The following is a 22,752-nucleotide window of genomic DNA, read 5'->3' as shown; positions in this document are numbered from 1 at the left end:
TATTAAGAGAAGAGTTTTGCTTTATCGTTCCATTTATCTGTACAGATGTATATTTTATTTATCTGTAAAAAGATGGAAGTACGTGCTTTTTGTTGCTTTGTTGGCATTTTTCCCACTTGTTTCCCCAAATTTGGTTAACAGAATGGGCAGTACCAGCTCTGTGATGCTTCGAAGTCTTGTGAGAAGCCTTCTCAGAAGAGGGGCTGTTGTTTTGGCTGAAAAGATCACACAGAGGTCACCATTTTTGAAATGGGCCGTCCAACAAACTCATGGTCAGGTGTCCAAATTCTTTTGGCTATATAGTGTACATGCAACAGGAGCTAACATTTAATAAAAGCAATCTCAGTAGCATGCATTGGCACCAAAAACCTGGTGCTCAAAACACTTCAAGCTCCATAAAAACATTCTTTAAAGGGATAGTCTTGGACCAGCAACACCAATAGGGCTAAGACAAAAGCTAGCATTGATTCATTCGTTTGCCCCGTTAGCATTAGCAGGCCAGACTATCCCTTTAACACAGAAGAAAACAGAAGTGTCAAAGTCCAAGAGAAGAAAGAGAAAGACGGCGAGAGAGAGAGAGACAGAGATGTCATTTCCTGTTCTTGCAGTAGTTAGCGTACTTGTCACAGGCGTTCTGCATGTCCTTCAGAAAGGCTGGAACTCCAGTCTGGATTCAGAACACATGAACATGGTCACTCAGCGGTTATTCGTCTGTCCGCATCTGTGGACTCGGTACCAGGTGAACTGTTAACTTACCTTGGCTGCCCAGTTGACGAGCCACGTCGGGATGTTCCCTCCAGGATTGTCGAAATAGGTCATGAAGACTGAGAACAGAGACACACAGCAAATACCGTTTCAGAATTAGGATCATTGAGAGTACTTTAGGACTCCATGGAACCACAGTAAGAATCTCCAAATGGAAACTTAACAATGGTGAATCAGCTGAATCCAGGATTCATGACTCACACAATACAACAATGGCTTTGCATCAAGACAGTGGTATTTTCATGGTATCTTGATTATTTAACCTTTTTATTTGAATTTCAGAAGCAGGTGGGTACTTTCTCTGTGGAGTTTGCATGTTCTCCCCATGTCTGTGTGGGTTTCCTCCCACAGTAAGTGCACACATGCAAGTGAGGTGAATTGGAAATTGTGAACTGATGAATCTTGTGTGATGAGTAACTACCGTTTCTGTCATGAATGTAACCAAAGTGTAAAACATGATTTAAAATCCTAATAGACAAACAAACAAACACTCTGCGTTGCCACCAGTCGGCTGGGCGACATCTAGTGGGCATAATTGGCAGTGCCTCCAGCAGACAAGTTTCTGCTAGGGCGGGATGACTGGACTATGTGGGCAAAAAAATAATATAATTTACATCTTTCATCATCTACTGTACATCAGAAAAAAAAGGAAAAGAAGAATTTAAAGAAATAAAACAAAAAGATAAAATGAAAATAAAGAAAAAAACTGAAAAAATAACGAAGATGAATAAAGAAAAAAGAGAAAAAACTAAACAAAAAAAGAAAAAGAAAACAAAAGGTAAATAAATAGAAAAAAGGAAATAAGAAAAGAACAGAACAAATAAAAACATGCTGTGTGTATGCTGTGTAAGAACTCACAATTGTGCTTTCATTAAACTTCAATCCAGCTAAAAAGAATCTTGTGTATGAGTTTGCTTTCTGACAGGAAAAATTCCACAACATGCATACCAAAAATGTTTTGATGGTCAGTTCCAATGATGGAACAAATTTGATTTATTGGTTTATTAGAATGGCAAATTAGGAAATTACATTGTACATATTTATTTATAACCAGGGCCCTACTAAATTCATGATAAATTGCATATTACATTTAGTGTGTGTGTGTGTGTACCTTTAGTACCCTTGTCTCCATCACTCTCTATGGCGAGACTTTGTTTATAGTCAGATACTCTGATGATTCCTGATTTTTCGGGGCACTGGGACACAGACGAACTCTTGGCGAGCACCACCCAGATCTTCCTCCCGTTTACCTGCAGTTTCCTGCGCTCCCGCACATACACGTACTGAGGTATCGGTTAAGGAAGAACATTTTGTATTCTTTCATAGATATTACAGATATACTGTACATATACAGTAGTACAAAAAAGATTTCTAATGATATAAATGAAACAAAAAATGTTGTGCCCGCAAACATTACGAGTGAAAAGTTGACAGAAACATTTGAAATAATCATGATTCTCAACAATTTAAGATCTTTCACCATCTATTGTACATTTAAAAAAAGGAAAAAGGGATTCAAAGAAATAAAACAAAAAGATACAAATCTAAATAAAGGAAAAAAAACTGAAAAAAAAAACAAAAGAAAGAAAAATTATTGAAAGAAAAAAAGACAAAAAAAATGAACAGAAAAAAGAAAACAAAAGAAGGTAAATAAATAGAAAGAAAGAGAACAGAAAAAATAAAAACAAGAAAAAAGAAAGGAAAAAAAACAAATAAAAACAAGAAATAAAGAAAATAACAAAAGAAATAAAGAAAAAAAAAGAAATTAGATGTTGTGTCTGCAACACACACACACAAATTGGGACTAAGGAGAAGTACGAGTGTAAAATTTGATAGAAAAATTTCAAACAATCCACAATAAACAGGTGAATCAGTAAAAGGTGAGAAAATCATAAAAAAATAAGGAAAAAAGAATTCAAAGAAATAAAACAAAAAGATAATCAAAATAAGGAAAAAAATGAAAAAATAAAAAAACTAAAGAAAGAAAAATTATTGAAAGAAAAAAAGAGAAAAAACTGAACAGAAAAAAGAAAAAGAAAACAAAAGGTAATTAAATAGAAAGAAGGAAATAAGAAAAGAAAAAAGACAAAAGAACAGAACAAATAAAAACAAGAAAAAAGTCAGAAAGAAAAAAGAAAAACATAAAAAGAAAAAGAAACATACACACAGATTGGGACTTAGGGAAAAGTACAAGTGAAAAGTTGATAGAAACATTTGAAACAATCTACAATAAACAGGTCAATCAGATGAGAGAATCATGATTCTCAACACAAGACTGCAGAGGAAGCCTTTGATGTTTTTATCTGATCTTGGACTGATGGAGAGGTTTATCAGATTTGTGTTGGGCTATGACGCTCACTGCTAAAGGAAAATCATTAGGACCTGTAGCACTGAAAAGCCTAATTCAATTTGGGCCATAAAGTACCCAGATGATGCAGAACAAAAGACAAACCACATGACACAATAACGACACAGTAGATTCAAATGAAAGAGATGCTAACAGTGAATGTATTACTGTTTAAATTACCAGTTACGGCTCTTAACCCTGAACTGCTTCCACTGTAATAGGGTACAGTGGGTAATGATGTTTGCTATAAATGTCACGAATGTAAATGCAAACCTTGTAGGGCAGTGCTCAGGGTACTGAACTGGTGATCAGAAGGTTGCTGGTTAAAACCCCCAGTACAACCAATTATAAGTCGCATCGGAAGAACATGTTTGCTAAAGGTTACAAGTGTAAATTGTACAACATTACAGACCATGTAGAAATGCAGCATCATAGGGCGCCCAGGTGCTATATTCTGCTTGCACACCAGCACTGGGTTTCTGAACTCCCCGGTTCGAAACTCGGTGTTGCCACCGGTCGGCTGGGCGCCATCTAGCAGGCATAATTGGCAGTGCCTGCAGGATGGGGGTCGGACTATGTGTGGGTGGGTGGGTCTTCATACGCTGTGAAAGGACCCTGATTGGCGGAAGAGAAGAGGAGGGCTGTACACGTGTCGGAAGAGGCGTGTACAGCGACGTGCTCTCCTCGGATGCAATCTGGCATCTCTTAGCAGCGGAAGACAAGAATTGAGTGTGCATTAAAATGCATTTAAAAAAAAGAAATGCAGCAACACAGTTTACAGTAAATCCAGCAAGAATCAGATGGTACAAGATGTCTTTTACATAAAGTGAGGGAGAGAGAAAAAAAAGAAATAAAAACAAAAAAAGAAAAATGAAAAGAAATAAAAAAAGAAACAAAAAGAAGAAAAAAAACCTTGAAATAAATAAAACAAAAAAACTAAAAGAAATAAAAAAGAAAAAAAAGAACTGAAAGAAATAAAACAAAAACTAAAAGAAAAAACTAAAAGAAATAAAAACAAAAAAAACAAAAGAAAACTGAAAGATAAAAACAAAAAGATAAAAACAAAAGACAAAAAATAGAAAGAAAGAAATTAGAATAGAAAAAAAAAGAAAAAACAGAACAAAAAAAACAAACTAAAAAACTAAAGTAAGAACGAACAAATAATAAAAGCAAACAAAGAAAGAAATAAAATGAGAATAAATTAAAAACAAAGAGAAAAAAGACAGAACCAAATAAGAACAAAAGAAAGAACCAAAAAAAAAAAAAAAAAAAAAAAAAAGAAATAATAAAAACAAAAAAACAAAGATTTAAAAAAAGATGGCTCAATTCTCTTGTAACAAACACAGACAACAATAACAGACGGTTTGAGCTGATGGTGTAGGATACGTCTCTGTTGGACAGAGGAAAAGGATATTTCACCTCCCAGTAAATGGCTTTCTGTCTATCATAGTCCTTCTCATGCAGCTCTATAGAGAAAAAAACATTCATATAAAGAGAAGCTGTTCATAACAGTGATATAACCTGTATATAACCTGTATACAGGGCAGTTGTAGCCTAGCGGTTAAGGTACTGGACTAGTAATCAAAATGTTGCTGCTTCAAGCCCCACCACTGTCAGGTTGCTGCTGTTGGGCCCTCGAGCAAGGCCTATAACCCTCATCTGCTCAGACAGTATACTGGAGTCCGGATTTAGCGCCATTTATTTTCCACCTTTTTGGACGCTCAAAGAAGCTTTAAGGTGAAGAAGATTTTCATGTGATGATGATGTGAAAGCAGTGGCGCATCGGTGGCTACTCGCTCAACTGAAAACATGTTTTGCTGATGGCATTAAAAAGTTGGTACGACGCTGGAAAAATGCATCAGGGGGCGACTGTGTAGGAAAGTAATGTGATTTGTTTTTGAAGAACCTGAACTTACATTCACTCAGTGCTGCGGGATGGACTTCTGAGGTCTATACAGTGATGATCACTGACCGGAGCTGACGACAGACTTCTCTGTGCCCATATAAATGGAGCTAGACTGACTGCACTCATTACAAAGTACTTAAACATACACTATGTGGCCAAAAGTATTTGGATACCTGACCATGAGCTTGCTGGACGTCCCATTTCAAGAACAAATAGTGTTAAAATAGTGACCTCTATGTGATCTTTTCAGCTATAATGACAAGAAGGGTTCTCACAAAACTTTAAAGTATGTCTGTGGGAATTTGTGCGCATTCAGTCAAAACAGCATTTGTATGGCTGGGCACTGATGTTGGTTAAGAAAGCCTCAGTTCCGGTTCATTCCAATGCTGCTAAGTGAGACCGAGGTCAGGGCTCTGTGCAGGACACTGGAGTTTTTTTCATTGTGTACAGGGACACAGTCATGCTGTAACGGGAAGGGGCCTTCCCTAAACTACTGATGCAAAGCTAGGGATTCACTAGGGGGCCTCAAAGAGCCTAGAGGGTGGTCCTGTTGTGATCTCTTGTGATGTCATACAGAGAATGGACATGTATTTGATTCGTCCACCTCAAAAGTACAAAGGTCAACGGATGGCGACCATAAACAATTCCAATTTAGTTGTTAACACAGATCCCGCTGAAGTAAATCCAGGTGAGGAAGCTCCTACCATCAATTCACCAGAAACAAAGCCACAACCACAACCAAAATCATTCGTCGAAATTTCCATGAGCAAGAACATGAAACATTTAGAATAATATCATATCCCGTGTCAAGGGGGTCCCGAAAAATAAAAATCTAAATACAGGGGGGGGTCTAAAAGAAAACAAGGTTGGGAACCACTGGTCTAAATAACATAGTTTAGTTCTTTCCATGTTTTATACAGCGTGACGTACATTTCTCTGGCGTTTGTTTAATGGAAATGGTTTTAAGGAAAAAAAATGCTCATATTTAATGTCAAAGCTCTGGCTAAAACAAATTCCCTTTTAAAATCCTGCAGCTGATCCAGATGTGAATGTGGGAGGTTCAGGAAAACAGCTGGAGCTGATCACAAAAAAAAACACAGCTGGTTGTGTAATCTTCCTCACGAACTTCTCTCTTAGTCGAGCTTTTGATGCATTCGGCCGTCGGCTGAGGGGGCGAGGATGTTATTATGACATGTTTAAACCCCGTCACATTCTGCTCCTCAAAACAACCAGAAACACCAAACACGAGGAACAGATGAAGAGAAGAAAGAGGAACGAACGTGAGATCAGCGTTTCATCTGGAGCCAAACAACCCGAACTGTTTATATCAGCTGAGGCCCGGGTCTGATCTACAAATCTAACAGAGGAGAGGGTTTACTACAGAGGAGGAAAAAATAATAAAACCTTTAGTATGTCATTAAAACAACATCATTTTCCTATTAAAACATATTATGTAAAAAATGTAGCGCTGTTACAAAAATGACAATTTCATCAGCCAATAGTAAACTGACCTGTGTGGAGATGTGATCAGACAATAACCAACAGATCGTCTCTTGACAGAAACAGCTGTTTGTTTTTTAGCTGCTGTTTGTTATGGGATGCAGCAGGTGGTTTTGCATCGTCTTGTTAAAAAATTCATGGACGTCAGATCTCAATGTACTTTTATGCATTGCTGCTGCCATCACAGAAGTGTAAATGACCTTTGCCAAGGGCACTGACACACCCCCATACCATGACAGACCCTGGCTTTTGGACTTGTTGCTGATAACAGTCTGGATGGTCCTTTTCGTCTTTGGTTCAGAGCACACGACGTCCATTTTTTTCCAAAAAAGACCTGGAATGCTGATTCATCTGACCACAATACACGTTTCCACTGTGTGATGGTCCATCCTAGATGCCTCCGAGCCCAGAGAAGTCGATGCCGCTTCTGGACATGGTTAATATAAGGCTTTTAAGTGGTATTTGTGCATGTAACTCTGTATTGTAGAGCTTGATAAAGGTTTGATAAAGTAATCCCTCACCCATGTGGTTATATCAGCTATTGTTGAGTGGTGGTTCTTGATGCAGTGCCATCTGAGGGATCTAAGATCACAGGCGTTCAGCTTAAGCTTGCACCCTTGGCCTTTACACACTGAAATTTCTCCCGATTCTTTGAATGGTTTAATGATATTATGCACTGTAGAGGGAGAAATATGCAAATCCCTTCCAATCTTTCTTTGAGGTTCATTGTTTTTAAATATTTCAATAACTCATCTGTTAACAAACTGGATCTCTGATAATCTTTGCTCATCAAAGACTCAGCCTTTCCTGGATGGATGATTACAATCACCTGTTCACATCACCTGTTTGAAATCATGTCATTATTTAGTTTTTATTTAGTTTTTTCACCTCAGACCTAAATTGCCCCCGTCCCAACTTTTTTTGGAATGTGTTGCAGGTCTGAAATGCAGGAATGGATGTTTATTAATAAATGAAATAAAGTTTAAATGAAATATCTCAGGTTCAAACTGTCTTGAATCAGCTCTCTACGTGTTTATCTGTACAAAAACACAGTCGTAATTATTGTACATATTGTACTTTTTTTCACCAACAGAACCATCCAGGTCGTCACTGACTGTAGAACACATTATGTTGTTAAAACGACAATTTTCTCATTAAAACAACATAATTTCTACTGTGCGACTGCCACCATGGATTTACAGAAATACCAAGCCAGTTTGATGAGGAACGTTCTTCCTTTTTTTGACACTGAACATTGATGTTCAAGCTAAATAAACATTATCCCAAGCACACCTCCAACCAATCAAAGCTTGAATAAGGAATCAGTCTTGGAATATCCTGGAGTGGATCTTCTCAGTCTCCAGATTTAAATCCCATAGAAAATCTTTGGTGGGGTTTGGAGAAAGCAGCTACAGCACAAAAATCATCAAACTTCAATGAACTGGAAGCTTTTACAGGAGACGAATGGATGAAGATTCCACAAGAGAGAGTCAGAAGCCTGTTATAACCTTCTGATATCACTATCAAGGTGGTGGGGCTTAAGCCACGGACCCTTCGATTACTAGCCCAGTACCTTAACCACTAGGCTACAACTGCACATGGACCACTATCAAGAGAACTGAATGTTTTTCATTTACTTTATATAAATATTCTTTCTCTGATTACTGAGATTTCTTGATGTAGATTTGCTTTTAAGGTGAGGGGAGGGTTGAATATTTACCATTGCAAATGTGCACACGTACTTCCTCTCACACACACACACACACACACACACACACACACACACACACACACACACACACACACACACACACACACACACACACACACAAACACAAAGTCAGTTTGCATAAGACCACACCCTTCAGTTCAAATTCTCTTGCAAACTATGAGGGAAATGTTTGGATTGGAAATCAGACTCTATCTAACACTCACACTACTATGTACCATAAAGTCATAAAAGGAAATTAAGGACATTTAAGGAACTTTAATTCATTTAAGGAAGCACAACGAACTCAACAGCAGAATTTACTCTGAGGGGAAACAAGTATTCAAGTTAAACAATACTGTACACTTCCAGATAACCACTTTACATTTACACATACAGTATACAGGGTGTGTTCGAAAACCTAGTGAGCTGCCTTGCTGTCTACTGCCTACATAAGCAGCTGCCTCAGTAGAGAGGATTCTAATAAGTCATCCACTTATAAGTCACGTTATCCGAACGCGCTACTTAGACAGCGATTACATCAGTTTTAGCTTACTAAGCTAACACATTTAGCCTCATGCCATTCAAACAAACAGGATGAGGTGCCACAACCCACTAGCATGTCAACTAACGCCTCCCTCCATGTACCAAAAACGGTTAAACTGTCCCTGATGAGCCCAAATTTACAAATAAAAAACATTTTACACATTTATACAGATTAAAAATCAATAAAAATGTATCAACGTTTAAAAAGAACTCTGTTGGTTGCTCTGCATACGTCCGACATATTTGTATTTTTTTTGTAAGTCGTGCTGCACTGAATGCTGGGATTGCCTTCCGCGCTGATGAAGCATCGGATGCTCCCTCATTATTGAGTCAAAATACCGTTCAAATTTAAGGTACCTTACTAGGCAGCATTTCAAGACATCTAAGAATTTAGACATGCCTTCTTCTCAGGAGTGTAGGATGACGTAAAATATGTCTATGTAGAGAGATCACTAGGTTTTCAGACAGACCCAACATCTTTTAACGTTCTGCTTCTAGACCATAAAAAAAAGTTTTATAAAAATGAAAGGAAAAAATACAACTCAAAAAAAAAAGTTGAGACAGCAGGTAAATTTCAAATTAAGGCAGTAAAGAAATTCTTTTTACAGGTATTTAATTATAAGCAGCACACATTAGAGATATTTACTGTTTTATTTAAACTAGCCCTGTTTATCTGGGCACAGCTGTGGTCAATTACAAGAAAATAGGAGACCATGACACAAACTTAAATGCCATTACACACAATGTAGTGTGACTTACACCGATCAGGCATAATATTATGACCATCTTCCTAATATTGTGTTGGTCCCGCTTTTGCTGTTAAAACAGCCCTGCAACTGTGATGCACAGTGTATCCTGACACCTTTCTATCAGAACCGCCGGTTTACCACCGTTCCTTCCTTGGACCACTTTTGATAGATACTGACCACTGCAGACCGGGAACAACCCACAAGAGCTGCAGTTTTGGAGATGCTCTGACCCAGTCGTCTAGCCATCACAATTACGCTCGTCCATTTTTCCTGCTTCTAACATCAACTTTGAGGATAAAATGTTCACTTGCTTTCTAATATATCCCCCCCCACTAACAGGTGCCGTGATGAAGAGATAATCAGTGTTATTCACTTCACCTGTCAGTGGTCTTAATGGTATGCCTGGTCGGTGTATGTTTCCAAACTTCACGTCTCCTCACCTGCTTCAGTGGTTTCTATCAGTTTTGTACAGAGTGTCATATACAGTATATATTTAGTGATATTTCCATGTATTTTATAAACTTAGTTGCTGTGAATCGTGTTTTAGTTGTTCATTTGTTTTTATTCACTTAGCAACATTGGCCTGTCATGCTAGCTAGTTAGGCAAACTGGCTACAGGAAAGATAAAGAAAGGCACAGTGAAGTTTATAAGGATTTCATTTTAATAAAAATAACTCTGAAGCTATGTGGCAAACACAAACCTTTGTAGCATTATTTATGTAAATAAAGCTAAAGAAAGCGCCACCAAATGCACTTGTAGTAGCTAATAAAAAATCGTTTACGCTGTTCGCTCTCGTAGCTAAAAAACATACAATTTAAAGCTCTTCTCTAACAATGATGTTTGAGCTTATTGCTTGTGGTTTCTAGATGGTAAACATTGCTAACTTTCATTTTTGGCTACTTCTCCAAGCACCATGTATTAAAAAGAACCTAAACAAAAGCCATGATTAAAGCTAATCTTTTAGCGCTGTGACTCTCGGAATTAAAACTTAAACAGAACAACTAAAAAAACGATAAACAACAACAAATGCAACAAAATACACTGACAATAGCATGGAATAAAAACAACACTGTGTACAGATTTGATACAAACTTGTGAAACAGGTAAGAAGATCAGAGGTCTAGATGTGTAGCAGGTGCTAGCCAGAAGTATTTATTTATTTAGATGTTTTAAAAACTGTAATTACACAGTGGCTATATACAGTACTGTCTATAGTCCTTGTTGAGCGATGTTCTTATATGTTGTTGCTAGCCGGAAGTAATCAGACATAAAGTTCAGAAAGCGGACACACAGACAAACACCACGCTACATTGTGCAATGTGTTCATTTTCTAACACCAACAAATGAATCATCCAAGCTCACAATAATAAACATCACAATAATTATGGACAAATATTTCAATCTTTCAGTGAGAGATAAAGAAGACTGTAATGCTAATAAGTAAACAGCTAACAGACACCACAACACAATCACGGCAACACAAGTACAACATGGGTATCACTACTGAAACCAAACACTTTCACATGGCCCCTGAGGGCCCGTTACCTGCACAATGTTTTGGGAATTTTTCCAGGAAAAGCTATAGAACAGACAAGCATGAACAGACGAGAGTGAATAGAGCCGATCATGACGCTCATTTAAAAACATAAACCACAGACACTTGTTACACAGTTAATTATAATAAAGACTAAATTAAAAGCGCTAACATGTCTGTGTCTGAGTATGGTGGGTATATGAGTGCGAATATGAGACGAATCTGCATTTGTGTGGAATAACCATCAGATCCAGTCTGAAAGCTCCACATGTATCTGTGTTTATCTGGATTTTCCTCACTGTTTCACTTTTAAACTTGTGTTACAGTTCGAGGTTTTGAGAAATTCCGAAAATCAGCTTTTCAGAGAGTCTAAAACTCTTATCGTTTAAAAAGCTTAACATGGTTTAATGTACTAAAAGAACGAGACAGGAACACTAAACTTTTCTTAATTATTACTGCTCATAAGTTCTCTCCACTAATGAAATTCCTCACTCGTTGTTTTAGTTCAATAAGTCATGTTTAGTTTTGTGCACCGGCACAGCAGCGCAAAAGGTATTTTGTATGTAATTCTCATGTGAATGTGCCAGTACTGAACGGAACACGGTATTCCAAGATCAAGCATCTCCACGATTAAAAAGCATAAGTAAACAATAAAGAAGTAAAGCTAAAGTGCAGGTCTATTGTATTTAATTGTATTTCAGTGTTTTTTATATTATATTTGTGTTATTTTCAGTGTATAAGTGTCAAAAACAACCTCATTATTTTACATTAGTCTAGGATACAGACCACGGAACACATTAACAGGTTCCCAAACATCCTTATGGGAAAAAATACCTTAAAACGCCTTTTAAACTCAACACCACATCCAGAACCAACTGACGTCGAGTTTCAAAGTACCACTGTATCAGTAAAAACTGGAAAGATGTTCGAAAGGTAGCGTATAAACTTGTACACACTATCTAGCTGTTAAAGCATCTGGTCTCTCCTGTTCGGGGAGTTGAAGGTTTCTGAGGTGTGGTGTGGTATTTATTAACCTACAAACCTGTCATTCCAACTGTGAGAGTAAAGCTAAACGTCTGCAGCTTTAAATGTAATGTAAGACCAGACAAATAAAAAGCCACAAAGAGGGGCCAGTTCTAAACTGACACCTGTGGACTGGTGTCTAATAAGCTTATGATCAAATACTCATCATTCACTTTCAGCAATGCAGCGTACTTAGTGTAGGTGTCGTTTACTTTGCTGACACTGTTGGGTTTGGTTCTGCTCTAATGTTACCTTTGACATAAGTGTCCCACTGCTTTCTGTAGGCCAGATCCATGTAAACATCTGCACACACCTCTGGAGGGCAGTTGGAAAGCGTGCCATACACTTTATACTCGTACAGAGACGTTGCCTGTGGGATCAGACAGAAGGGAGATGATATAATGCTGAACTTTTTTTTATAGTTAATACATGCTGTTATTTAACAATCCATTGCACAGACTCACCTTTACAAATGTGTTAATATTGTGATTTATTTAAACTACCTGTATTTAATTTTTTTATCATGTATGTTCTTATAAATATATTTAAGGCATTAATACAATAACACTAAAAGTAATATCATACAAACAAGCTACAAAAGCATGAAATATAAGTGCTGTTTTCTACTTTCCATCCAGAGGAATTTCTTTATTTGTGTAATACTGGATTATTTTCTTGCCGGCTTCAAAATCTCAATATTTTTATCGGATTAAGATCCGGACTTGGATATTCAATAACCCTCTGTTTCATTTTTCTAAGCCAAAGGTTTTATGGAATCCTTTCAGCTAGCAAAAGTTCTCACCACCATGATTAACATTTAGAACGAGTTCAGCTTTCATGAAAACAGCTTCATCTTTCAAATGACTTTATCAACAAATTTATTTTTTATATTATTAAGTTGTAGCCTAGGGCAGTTGTAGCCTAGTGGTTAAAGTACTGGACTAGTAATCAAAAGGTCACCGGTTCAAACCCTACCACGTCAGGATTTCACTGTTGGGCCCTTGAGCAAGGCCCTTAACCTTCAGTTGCTCAAAAAGTATACTGTCACAGTACTGTAAGTCGCTTTGGATAAAAGCGTCTGCTAAATGCTGAAAATGTTAAATCATTAAGTAATAGTATTAGTAATAGTCGTGGTAGTAGCAGCAATATTGTTATAAAATGTGTGGTTATTATAATTAATCATTATTAAATTACGTAAACTTGATATTTTCATGTACGTATTTAAATATGTACCATGTGCATTATTGTTCTTAATATTAGTACACTCGGTTGATGCTATCGAGGTGCTATCAGCTTGCCAGGAATCTACACAGACGCACGGGGGGTTGTTACTGCATTGTGTCCAGTGATTCAGGGGAGGCTGATCCCACCACAACCCTGACCAGGATAAAGCAACTACAAAAATGAAAAAACTAAATATGTATACACAAACATGTCTCATGTAAACAACGATTTCCATCACTTTTGTTGTATTGTTTTTAAATATTATCATCTGTTTTAATCATTTATTTGTTATTTATTTATTCCTTCTTCATGTTTGGTTTGCTTTAATGATCATGTTCAGTTAGTTAGGTTTTGTATAAATAGGCATTTTTGTTTATTTAAAGTTATTAAGTGTATTTGATTCAAATTATGTATAAAAATACTTGACATAGTCTGTACAAAGTTATTTCAGTCATTTATTTATTCATTCATTCATTCATTATTCTCCCTACAGAGGTGATGATGTACAATAATCATTCTCTAGTGCACATAAATAATAAAACCTGAATAAATCCGTTGACAGACTGAATGATAAACCCATGAGGAGTGAAGCTGCCAGTGTGGATGAGTGTCAGACCAGTGAAACCAGTTCACACACAGTACCACAGCTGGATCAGGATCAGCTGCGGTGTGCGGTGATTACCTGATCATATCGGCGGTATAATGTCACTCCCATGGTATCGGTGAAGAGTTCCCATCCCTCCTGTAGCTGAGGATGGTCCAGCTCAGTCCAGGCCTGCTGAAATTCCTCCTCGGTGAAGAGCTCAGCCATACCGCTTCTTCTCTCTCCTACACTGTACAGGAACCATCACGGTCATGTGACCAGCCGGCACCTACACTAACCCCCGCCCCACCCCCGTGCACGTACTGCGTCGTTACGTCACTACACTGGCTGTTATACTGTTCCCATAGTAACCATAAACATAACGTGACTAGTTCTTTATTTACTTTCGTTTTTACTTATTATTAACGTTACAAAGCACGCTGTTTATTTCCTTTATTCATACATCATTACTGTTATACTTTATATATATTGTGGCGCCGGCGAGCAGGAAGGCGAGCGTCGGGACCTCGAGTGAGCTGCCCTTGGCAGATCTCTCAGTGGTTTAGGACGTACACTCATACATACACACATACATTCATACAACAGACAAACATATCAGCTACCTATCCAGCTCTCACCGCAGCCACCCAGTCTCCCACACTGGGATACACGCTGACGGTAAGCCTGGATACCACGGCTCCTCCCACTGACGCTACATAGCCCCCTCCCTAAAGGTCAACCGTCCCGGTGACCTACTCACCAGCGACCACTGGGTGGCTCCATGTCCGGACCTCACCCCATTACACTGCCGAGCCGCTGTTTCAACACCCCTGCTGCACCTGGCTTTCCATGCCCTCGCAACAACCCCGGGGCCAGCGCACTCAGACAGATCGGGCATATTGGCCCACCGAACCACCAAAGCCACCCAGACATCACAATCCCACTTCTGACACCAATGTGGCGCCGGCGAGCAGGAAGGCGAGCGTCGGGACCTCGAGTGAGCTGCCCTTGGCAGATCTCTCAGTGGTTTAGGACGTACACTCATACATACACACATACATTCATACAACAGACAAACATATCAGCTACCTATCCAGCTCTCACCGCAGCCACCCAGTCTCCCACACTGGGATACACGCTGACGGTAAGCCTGGATACCACGGCTCCTCCCACTGACGCTACAATATATATATATATATATATATATATATATATATATGTTTATTTTATATATATATATATATATATATATATATATATATATATATATATATATATACACCGATCAGCCATAACATTAAAACCACCTCCTTGTTTCTACACTCACTGTCCATTTTATCAGCTCCACTTACCATATAGAAGCACTTTGTAGTTCTAAAATTACTGACTGTAGTCCATCTGTTTCTCTACATGCTTTGTTAGCCCCCTTCAACCTGTTCTTCAATGCTCAGGACCCCCACAGGACCCCCAGCAGGTATTATTTGGGTGGTGGATCATTCTCAGCACTGCAGTGACACTGACATGGTGGTGGTGTGTTAGTGTGTGTTGTGCTGGTATGAGTGGATGAGACACAGCAGCGATTTAACACCTCACTGTCTCTGCTGGACTGAGAATAATCCACCAACCAAAAATATCCAGCCAACAGCGCCCCATGGGCAGCGTCCTTTGACCACTGATGATGGTCTAGAAGATGACCAACTTAAACAGCAGCAATAGATGAGCGATCATCTCTGACTTTACATCTACAAGGTGAACCAACTAGGTAGGAGTGTCTAATAGAGTGGACAGTGAGTGGACACAGTATTTAAAAACTCCAGCAGCGCTGCTCCACTTATACCAGCACAACACACACTAACACACCACCACCATGTCAGTGTCACTGCAGTGCTGAGAATCACCCAACACCAAAATAGTTAAAAAATGTTTATTACAGTGCAATGAAAGATGAAAGATTATGGAATTGCAACCAGTTGTTAAAAAAGCAATTCCTTTTTTCAAAGGGTTAAAATGGGTTTTTGGAAAACATTATCACTTAAATAAAAGACATTTTGTTTTACCAAATGTGTTTTTACTCAAGTTCCCTTTGTATAATACACTATTTAGGTCCTGGACCCACTGCAGTCCTGGTCAGGATGAAGGGGTTAGGAAAAATAAATAAATGTATGAATTATTTTGTTTGTAGACAGTATATAAGAGCCCTGATAATCACTCCAGTGCCAGCACCAGCATGGTCTCAATCCTTCTGTGTTAGGGTGTGTGGGTCGGGAACTGAGACCAGTTAGGAGCCCTGGACGAGCAGCACACTTGTCCACAGTCAGTAACCATGACCTTTTGCCTGATGATGAAACCCAACCCTGTGTTTTGTCTGCTGTTACAGTAACGCTGTTCCCATTCCAGGCCCGAAATTGAATAAATTATTTATTACCCCAAGAGAATTCATTTACAGTTAAGGTTAAAAGTTTCCCTACACTTGTAGGTACATGGTTTATAATTAGTATTTTAGTCCCACATATTCTTGTCAGGTCTATAAATTCACATACACATTGTATCTCTATTTTCTACTTTAAATTTCTTCTTTTTTTCTACTTATAATTTAAACATCTGTTTTAAATTTTCTTACTGTTCTACAGTTTTTACATTAAAAAAATCTATTTTGGTTAACATTGAGTAATTTCTTCCCCCTGATTACTAATGTAGCCGAGCAGTCACAAAAGCATTTCACTGCCAGTTGTACTATGACTCTGTATGAGACAAAAAAAAACTTTGATTTGATTTGAAATCAGTTATACTGTACTATATTATCTTAGATAAGATAAGATGAGGTAGGATAGGATAGGATAAGATGGGATAGGATAAGATAAGATGGGATAGGATGGGATAGGATAGGATAAGATGGAATAGGATAGGATGTGATAACAGGACAGGACAGGACAGGATAAGACAAGACATGAATGGATAGGATAACATAGGATAAGACAAGATAAAATAAGGTAGGATAGGTAACATAGGTTAACATAGGATAAGATAAGATAAGACATCATATGATAGGTTAACATAGGATAGGATAGGATAGGATAGGATAGGATAGGATAGGATAGGATAGGATAGGATAGGATAGGATAGGATAGGATAGGATAGGATAGGATAGGACATTGAGTAATTTCTTCCCCCTGATAACTAATGTAGATGAGCAGTCACAAAAGCATTTCACTGCCAGTTGTACTATGACTGTATGTGACAAAAAACTTTGATTTGATTTAAAATCAGTTATACTATCAGTTATGCTATATTATATTATCTTAGATAAGATAAGATGAGATGAGATGAGAAGGGATAAGATGGGGTGGTATAGGATAGGATAGGATAGGATAGGATAGGATAGGATAGGATAGGATAGGATAGGATAGGATAGGATAGGATAGGATAGGATAGGATAGGATAGGATAGGATAGGATAGGATAGGATAGGATAGGATAGGATAGAATAAGATGGAATAGGATGAGATGGGATAGAATAAGATAAGATGGGATGGGATAGGATAGGATAGGATAAAATGGAATAGGATGAGATGGGATAGAATAAGATAAGATGGATGGGATAGGATAGGATAGGATGGGATGACAGGACAGGATAAGACAAGATAAGACAAGACAGGATGGGATAAGATAACATAAGATAAGGTAGTTAACATAGGATAAGATAAAACAAGATAAGATAAGACATCATAGGCTAGGATAACAGGATAGGATAAGATAAAATAAGATTAGATTGGATTGGATTGATAGGATAGGATAGGATAACAAGATAAGACAAGATAAAATAAGGTAGGATAGGTAACATAGGTTAACATAGGATAAGATAAGATAGGATAAGATAAGATAAGACATCATAGGATAGGATAACATAGGATAGGATAAGATAGGATAGGATAAGACAAGACAAAATAAGGTAGGATAGGTAACATAGGATAACAGGATAGGATAAGATAAGACAAGATAAAATAAGATAAGATTGGATAGGATAGGATAGGATAGGATAGGATAGGATAGGATAGGATAGGATAGGATAGGATAGGATAGGATAGGATAGGATAGGATAGGATAGGATAGAATAAGATGGAATAGGATGAGATGGGATAGAATAAGATAAGATGGGATGGGATAGGATAGGATAGGATAAAATGGAATAGGATGAGATGGGATAGAATAAGATAAGATGGATGGGATAGGATAGGATAGGATGGGATGACAGGACAGGATAAGACAAGATAAGACAAGACAGGATGGGATAAGATAACATAAGATAAGGTAGTTAACATAGGATAAGATAAAACAAGATAAGATAAGACATCATAGGCTAGGATAACAGGATAGGATAAGATAAAATAAGATTAGATTGGATTGGATTGATAGGATAGGATAGGATAACAAGATAAGACAAGATAAAATAAGGTAGGATAGGTAACATAGGTTAACATAGGATAAGATAAGATAGGATAAGATAAGATAAGACATCATAGGATAGGATAACATAGGATAGGATAAGATAGGATAGGATAAGACAAGACAAAATAAGGTAGGATAGGTAACATAGGATAACAGGATAGGATAAGATAAGACAAGATAAAATAAGATAAGATTGGATAGGATAGGATAGGATAGGATAGGATAGGATAGGATAGGATAGGATAGGATAGGATAGGATAGGATAGGATAGGATAGGATAGGATAGGATAGGATAGGATAACATAAGATATGATAAGACTTTTTTAATTCCTGAAAAAAAATTAGTGTTCTAGCAGCTTACATACACATAACACAAGTACACACAGATATATACAGTAGTATACAGTACCGTAGAATCTTCGACATTTATTGCTGATCGTGTGGATAAAGAAAAACCCTCTTCAAGGAAGGTTTTGGGGGCAGATGAAACAAAATTTGAGATATTCGCCCATGATGAACAGAAGTATGTGCATAGTATGAATTCCAGCAACACTCTACCTACTGTCAGGGACAGTGGTGGTAGTATTATACTCTGGGGCTGGTTACTGCATTACAGAAAGTATATAACATAATAAAGACGTAAGGTCGTTCTACCAGAACATGGACCTAAAACACTTCTCACAACTGCTTAATAATATCATGCTTTTGAACTGGTCATTCCAAAGTCCTGACCTCAACCATACTGAGAATATTTGGACTGTGCTAAAAGGTCAAGCCTGTACCAGAAAACCAACACATTTTGAAAACCAGTTCTGCCATATAAACTGGTCGAACATCCGACCAGATTTGTGCCAGAAGCTTGGTGATGGATGTCAAAAGAATAAAAAAAAAAAAAATACAGTAATCAAGCAGTAAGCATGCTTTATGTATTTTTTGACTCATCAAATTTTGGTACATTTAAAAAAATGGGGGGAAAAAATCATAAAAATCATTCAGATTTCAAGACTGTGGCCAAAAATATTTGGACAACTGACCATGAGCTTGTTGGACATCCCATTTTAAAACAAACAAACGTTTTTTGTTTCATGTGATTTTTTTTAGCTAAAACAACAACCGCTCTTCTAAGAATGCTTCTCACAAGACTGTGGGATTTTGTTCCCATGCAGTCAAAAGGTATTTGTATGGCTGGGCACTGATGTTAGTCAGGAAAGCATCAGTTGATGTTCCAGTTCAGTGGAGTTTCTTTAAACTGAGCTTTTCTTCATGCCTTTATAGAGCTTTATAGTCATGCTGGAACAGTAAAGGGCCTTCCCTAAACTATTACTGCAAAGCCATAAGCATTTAATTTCCTATGTTTAGTTGATATATTACATCCGTTAGCAACTGTTGTGGCTAAAACTCATGAATTTAATCATTAGAAGTGGGGTGGAATGTGTACACACACACACACACACACACACACACACACATGTATATTACAGTACACAGGGATTGAGGCACTTTCACCTAAAATATGACGGCATGGTGGCTAAGTGGGTAGCACTGTTGCCTCACAGCAAGAAGGTCCTGGGTTCGATCCCCAGGTGGGGCGGTCCTCCCACAGTCCAAAAACATGCAAGTGAGGTGAACTGGAGACACAAAATTGTCCAAGACTGTGTTTGATATAACCTTGTGAACTGATGAATCTTGTGTAATGAGTAACTACCGTTCCTGTCATGAATGTAACTAAAAAGTGTAAAACATGACGTTAAAATCCTAATAAACAAACAAACTAACAAAAAACCTAAAATATGACAGCGTAATAACATAGACGAAAGTGACCTGTACCCCTAAAAGCCTCTATATTCTCAATAATCTCTGACCAAACCCTAAACTAATGCTACTTTTCTCTCTGCTGTGCTTATTGGTTATAGAGAGCCACAGATGGCAAGCAGTGCATCATGGGTAGCCAGGCCCTGTACTGTGCACCCCGGAGAAGCCGGTGTTCCCTCTGTACATTCTTGGAAGCACTGCTGCCTCCCTTTTTGGGATACGGGATCTCCGACAGGAAGGAAGGGAGCCGACAACACACACACATACACACACGGTGTATCACGTTACAGCCAGAGAGAAAAGCACAGCGAGACGACACCGCCTGCTCCAGTTTCACCAGTACAGCAGTCCAGTGCCATGATCCAAACTGGGAGCTACGGTGGGAGTCAAAAGTTTGCGTATATTATTTACATTTTCGCCATTTAATAGACACCTTTATCCAAAGCGACTTACAGTACTGGGACAGTATACCGAGGGTTTGGGCCTTGCCCAAGGGCCCAACAGTGGCAACTTGGCAGTGGTGGGGCTTGAACCAGCGACTTTTTGATTACTAGTCCAGTACCTTAACCTCTAGACTACAACTGCATACATCAGTAAGAAACAACTTAGATAATGCAATTTCACCTTGTGGCTTGGCCTCGTAATTCCTTGTTATAGATTGATCACTGCTGCTGTGAGGGTGGGAGCAGTAGTAATCGGTCCGGATTTAGCTCCATCTGATTTCCATCTTTTTGGGCGCTCAAAGAAGCTTTAAGGGGAAGAAGATTTCCATGTGATGATGATGTGAAAGCAGCGCTGCATCAGTGGCTACACGTACAACCAAAACATGTTTTGCTGATGGCATTAAAAAGTTGGTACGACACTGAAAAAATGCATCGGAAGGTGACTGTGTAGAAGTTTAAAAAGTGTGAAAACTTTTTAAAGAACCCTGGTATAAAAAGGCTACAGTCAGTGCAGCTCTAAAATGGGTGTATAAAGTGCTTTATAGGTGCACCTCAACACCAAAGACAATTTTTTCTTTTGCCTTGGACACTTCAATTTGAACACACAACATCTTTAACTGTTGCTACTGTATTTTTGCTGGTGATTACGAGGGTTCTTCAAAAAGTATCATTTGGGCTGAAAGCTCTGCCCCCTCTGCCTCTTTATTAGACACTAATATAGTGTCACAAATACTCTGAACCGACACTCACTGGATGTTTTTTTTTTTTTTTGTATTTTGTGTTATTAAAAACCTGGTTATGTTTGGGGGTAGCACCGTCGCCTCACAGCAAGAAGGTCCTGGGTTCGATCCCCAGGCAGGGCTGTTTGGGTCCTTTCTGTGCGGAGTTTGCATGCTCCCAGAGAATCCCAGGTGATCGATCGTCTGTTTCTGATCAGCCTGTCTGGCGCCCACATCCATGCCAGTGTTAAAACCCTTAGATCACAATATCACAGGTTTCCCAAACATCCTTATGGGAAAAAATACCTTAAAACTCAACGTCTTTAAAACTCGACGCCACAACCAGAAAATTTTTGACGTCGAGTTTCAATACATTCAATATATAAACGTTAACAACTTATTAAAAGCTGGTTATTTTTGGGTTATTTTTAGTATTAGGTACTAATATAGTGTCACACTCAGTGGATATTTTTTTGCACTTTGTGTTATTCTGTATAAATTCTAAAGACTTGTAATGTACATTTTATGTGAGAGTGTTTAGTTGGACCCATGAACTTAAGAACAAATAAATAAAAAAATTGTGCATTTAAATGCGTTTATAAAAGCTGACACAAAGCATTTAATAACACGACACATGACACAAAAAAATTTAAATTGTAAATTCCTTATAATTTTGGGTTATTAAAAACCTGGTTATGTTTGGGGGTAGCACCGTCGCCTCACAGCAAGAAGGTCCTGGGTTCGATACCCCAGGCGGGGCGGTCCGGGTCCTTTCTGTGCAGAGTTTGCGTATTCTCCCCGTGTCTGCTTGGGTTTACTCTGGGAGCTCCGGTTTCCTCCCACAGTCCAAAAACATGCAGTCAGGTTAATTGGAGACACTGAATTGCCCTATAGGTGAATCCCCCCCCCCCCCCCCAGTTCCCTCTGCCTCTTTATAGTGTCACAAATATTCTGAATTGACACTCACTGGATGTTTTTTTGTATTTTGTGTTATTCTGTATAAAATCTAAAGGCTTTTATACCAGAGAATCCCAGGTGATCGTCTGTTTCTGATCAGCCTGTCTGGCGCCCACATCCATGCCAGTGTTAAAAACAATCAGATCACTTTTTTTTCATTATTATGTTTAATCTGGACATGAACTAAATCTTTTGATCCATGTATGTGCAGTATTATGCAGTTTTATGTATTATATAGTGATAGGACTGACTGACTGGATTATTACATGAATGAGCAGGAGTGTTCCTAATAAAATGATCAGTGAATAATCGTGTTGGACTTTCTTTACAAGTGGAAAGACTTCTTTTAAACCTAGTGGCCTACATACAAGATCTCATTCTCTCTCTCTCTCTCTCTCTCTCTCTCTCTCTCTCTCTCACACACACACACACACACACACACACACGTTCATCTCAGACTCGGTGCAGGAGGGTCAGTGTTAGCTCTCAG

The 22,752-nt window shown here is 38.3% G+C and overlaps 1 protein-coding gene across 1 annotated transcript; it reads right to left on the bottom strand.

Annotated features, from left to right (window-relative positions):
* Positions 1-399: 399 nt before the first annotated feature.
* Positions 400-14,129, bottom strand: pctp (phosphatidylcholine transfer protein). The gene is made up of 6 exons (XM_062990900.1): positions 13,986-14,129; positions 12,332-12,449; positions 4,499-4,578; positions 1,877-2,048; positions 757-824; positions 400-667 (listed from the first exon to the last, which is right to left on the bottom strand). Exons 1-6 carry the CDS (start codon positions 14,112-14,114, stop codon positions 590-592), a joined length of 645 nt encoding a protein of 214 aa, XP_062846970.1. The 5' UTR covers positions 14,115-14,129; the 3' UTR covers positions 400-589.
* Between the last annotated feature and the right edge of the window lie 8,623 nt (positions 14,130-22,752).

The sequence above is a fragment of the Trichomycterus rosablanca genome, chromosome 2 (assembly GCF_030014385.1).
Source record: "Trichomycterus rosablanca isolate fTriRos1 chromosome 2, fTriRos1.hap1, whole genome shotgun sequence".
Lineage (NCBI taxonomy): Eukaryota > Metazoa > Chordata > Actinopteri > Siluriformes > Trichomycteridae > Trichomycterus > Trichomycterus rosablanca.
Note: the sequence above shows the minus strand (reverse complement) of the source record. Positions and strands in the feature narration are given on the sequence as shown.